Source organism: Ovis canadensis, chromosome X (assembly GCF_042477335.2).
Source record: "Ovis canadensis isolate MfBH-ARS-UI-01 breed Bighorn chromosome X, ARS-UI_OviCan_v2, whole genome shotgun sequence".
Classification (NCBI taxonomy): Eukaryota; Metazoa; Chordata; class Mammalia; order Artiodactyla; family Bovidae; genus Ovis; species Ovis canadensis.
The window spans coordinates 80,853,605-80,857,696 of record NC_091727.1 but is presented as its reverse complement, the minus strand read 5'-3'; the positions used below and the strand labels follow the sequence as shown (position 1 = coordinate 80,857,696).

Below are 4,092 nucleotides of genomic sequence, written 5' to 3'. Positions count from 1 at the left end.
CATCACTACAGAGAGCCCCTGGGTGAATGTAAATCTTAAAAACTTTAACAGCATCACACAAATATTTAGTGTCTTTTGGCCTTGAAATCAGAGCAATGCTACCAATAAATCTGATATACGCAATTTTCACAGAAGTTTCAGAAGCAAAAGAAGAAAAACGATTTGTAAGTGGTTGGTTGGATAGAAATGAAAGCACCCACTAGAGTCTTCTCATTTTAGAATTCATCCTCCAACGAGGGCGTCCGAGGTCACCATCACTGTCTGAGAGCATTCAGACAAGACTAATACTTGGTTTTTTTTTTTTTTCATGCTCAGAACCCTCCAAGCTTCAACATCAACCACAGACCACTAAGAAACTGAAAATGCACTTATGATGAGCTCTGCAAGTTCAGCTACAAAAGCACTAAAACAGGAAAAACAAAAACCCTGTATCACACAAGTAACTCTGTGTTAACTATTTCTCTTGCCTCTCTCCGTGGCCTTAGAAATATGTGCTATGGTGAGTCTATTAGGAAAAGAGGTGCATGGGGGAAAAAATGTTTCAAACAAAGAAATCAGTTTGTAGAATTTTCATATGGCAGCAGCTACTTCTTTTTACTTTCGTAAGAGTTAAAACATGGCAGAGTGTGAGCTATTAATATGCTCTGGGCATATTTCCCAAGCAAGCTAAGCAGAATATTTCTTAAAATTCTATTTTTAAAGACATTCATAAAAGCATAAATATTAATAAATAATACCAACATGTATATCTTTTCATGGGTTAATTTGTGGATGACCCTTGAATATTTTAGCGGTTATGTTGGCCATCACTCTTAATACTGACACAATAGGAAGCCTTCCAGCTACTAAAAAAGTTGGTCAGCAACTATTATCTAACCTAAGACATTCACTACAAAGCAGAATCCATAGCTCCAAATATCAGCCTGCAAAAAATCCAATTCAAATATCCTCCCAGCACCAAGAAGCATGAGGTTTTCCCCTACCTGATGAGCACTTTAATGTGATATTTAGCTAGTACAAAAGCATTAAAATGAATGCTTGAACAATATAGTCACATAGAGAAAAAAGTGTATCCAGTAAGGAAACAAAGACGGTGCCCCGCTCTGAGCTGCTGGGGACCGCTCCCCTTAGCAAATATTGAAAAGTAAAGTTAAACTCTGTAAATTCCCTTTTAGTACATGCAAAGGGCCACAATGACAGCACAGGTGTTCATCAATTCGGGGCAGAGCAGATGAACTGTTAATAAAACTATCAGCGTGGAGTATGAGGTATCAAACAAAGTTACACAGTCATGAAACAGAGGCGATATTCTGTAATGACTAGTTCTTGAGAAACAAACGTTTAAAATAGAAAGAACTTAAGATTAATAAAGTAAGTTGGCTTTGCAATTCACTTTCTTTTTTTTAATTTTATTTTTTTTAATTTTTTTTTAAATTTTAAAATCTTTAATTCTTACATGCGTTCCCAAACATGACCCCCCCTCCCACCTCCCTCCCCACAACATCTCTCTGGGTCATTCCCATGCACCAGCAAAGCAGGCAACACTAAATGGGAAAGTTCTTTAATGCATAGCTCTCTTCCCCAGGAAACACTGAGTCCAAAGTTCAGTGAAGACAAACAAGGGAACATGGCAGGAATCACTTTACAGTAAAGCAGGCATTTTCACCCGCTCTCTCAATACCTAGCGCCTCAGAGGCCTTGTCACTGAACTGCTGTCTGTGAAGAAGTATTTTCTCCTCAGCACATGCCTTGAGCAGGAAGTCCTCCCATGTGCAAGGAGTAATGAAGCCTACCCTTCCTGAAGGAAGAGGACAGAGCCCAGATTCCCACATTTCTATTCTAGAATCGTGAACAGGATGCTCCAAAATATGTCTCAGAGGATAATTATTTTAACGATATGGTAAGAGTCAGAATTAAGTTCCCCAATAAATAGTTGCTATCCTAGGAATAAAAATAAATTTACAGACTATTTTTTCCCCCCTAACCTAAGATACCATCACCGGTAAGATGCACCATAAATATCACTAAGAAAAGACACAGGCGATTCAACTATGACACGATGCTTTTGTATTCTGCAGAATGCCTAGTTTTCTGATTTACTCAAACAGAGCTTTCAAACAGGTATTTATCAGATCAACCTTGTGCTCACGTCCAGGAAGTGCATGATGAAATAAGTTGGTTAAGTGATGACTATAACGTCGTAGTCTGAGTCTAACTCTTCAGAATCATTCAGATGGGCGTCTGCGTTCCTCCAGACCACACCCCCCTGGGCATCGTCAAGCCCCCTGGTGATAGAGCACCGCTTTAAATGGCGCTCGGGCACTGCCAGCTGGTTAACGTCAGTGGAAAGCTTTGGACGCAATGAGGTCTGACGCCTCAAGGACAGTCCTGCTCGACGCATGAATCGATCACACCAGCCTCTGGTGGCTTTGAACTTCGCTTCATCTATTCCGAGGGCTTTGGCAATTTCTCCGGCCTTCAGCTGCATTGCTTGGCGTGTGACGGGCAGTCCTTTTGCACGTGTCTCACTGACAAAATGTAGCACACCCTCGTCTACCTGCGGGTATCTTCCTTTCTTAGGTCCCGTAAAGCACTTTGTGGTGGCTTTACAAGAAAATATGGAGTTTCGGTCGCTCCTCCAGCGACGGATGTTTGCCTCGCTGATGTGGAACGCACGCCCTGCTGCTCTGTTGCCGTGCTTTTCTGCATACACGATGACTTTTCGTTTCAAGGCTGAATCATAGTGTAATCTTTTTGAAGACATTTTTAAAAGCCAGTTAAACCTGACACATTTGATACCAACAATCAGTAATGGTGCTATGACAAGCCTGAGGTCCACACGTGCCCAGACGAGGGTAATTACATCACGACTGTTGCCTGGTTGACTGTAACCGCGAGATATATCCCAATTTCAGACAAGGCATGATGTGGGGGTGGGAGGGGGGAGGGGAAACATGACGCAGAACTAACATTAATAAAATATGGATTTTCAAGCCTGTAATATTTATCAGATTAACACCAGTGCAAGAAAAGAAGCCCAAGGGTTAAAGAAAAAGTATATATGTTTAAGCATACAAGCAAAAATTATCTTAACGATGAAATCTGCAATGGTTCGATTTGGTTGAACTTCCCTTTATTTGCATATGGCTTACATGTAAATCATTTTTTGAATTGGACTTAGAATCCAAGAATGAATGTTCTTCACTCCTTTAGCAAACTGCAAAGCCCCGTCATTACAGAGAGACTCCCAGAACCCTTGGTCATTCGCCATCACAGGACCGGCTGGCTCAGTGGCCTTCATCGGCAGGGGCCCTCCTCTGGCGAGCAGACCTGATCCTGTGCGGAGACGGTGAAGCATCTTCTTCGGTCTCAGATCCTGAAGGCTCACGGTCTCCCTCCTGGGATCCGGTGTCTCCCACCAGTTCCCGAAGAAACTTGAATTTTGACAAAAAAAGATGCCAAACAAAATACCAACCGCACACCATCAGCAGCAGCACGATCAGCAGCGTGGCCACAAACACCAGCAGGGTCAGCCCCACGTTGTGCCACATCTTGGGGGCGGCGGGGCGGTGGCGGGCGCGGGCGGGCAGGCGGGAGGGCGGCGCGGCCGGGGCTTCAGCGGCCGGGGCGGCATGAGCGGCGGACGCCCCCCGCCCCCACCCGCCGGCAGCGCCCCGGGAGGTGGGACGGGACGGGGCGGGGCGGCGCGGGGGCGGCCCCGCGGCCGGGGGCCGGCCTGCGCGGTCCCTCTCAGGGCAGCCGACCGATGTCGGGCGGGAGGCGGAGAGTGGGGGCGCCGCTACTCGCTCATCGCTCCAGGGACCCGGGGACGCGGCTCCGGGAGACCCCGGAGGCGGCCGGATGTGCTTCCATGGCGGACGCCGCAAGCCCCTGAGGCGGACCGAGGGTGAGCACAGGAGCGTGCGGCGGCCGCCTGACCCTCGCGGTCGCCCACCCGAGGGTCCTTCGGCCCCCCTCGCGGACGGCAGGTAACGTCTCCCCGCGGCGTCCGCAGCGATTCTCTGCCTCCTTGATCTTTAGTTTAAAGTCTACTCTGTCTCATATGAATATTGTTAATCCCACTTTCTTTTG

At 46.5% G+C, this 4,092-nt stretch overlaps 1 protein-coding gene across 1 annotated transcript; it reads right to left on the bottom strand.

Moving 5' to 3' along the window:
• Positions 1-2,063: 2,063 nt before the first annotated feature.
• On the bottom strand, positions 2,064-3,559 carry LOC138930339 (small integral membrane protein 13). The gene has a single exon (XM_070290365.1). The coding sequence runs from the start codon at positions 3,549-3,551 to the stop codon at positions 3,288-3,290; it is 264 nt and encodes an 87-aa protein (XP_070146466.1). The 5' UTR covers positions 3,552-3,559; the 3' UTR covers positions 2,064-3,287.
• Positions 3,560-4,092: the final 533 nt, after the last annotated feature.

Excerpts from the sequence above, each read along its gene's own strand:
- LOC138930339 (XM_070290365.1), bottom strand. The coding sequence starts at position 3,551 with ATGTGGCACAACGTGGGGCTGACCCTGCTGGTGTTTGTGGCCACGCTG.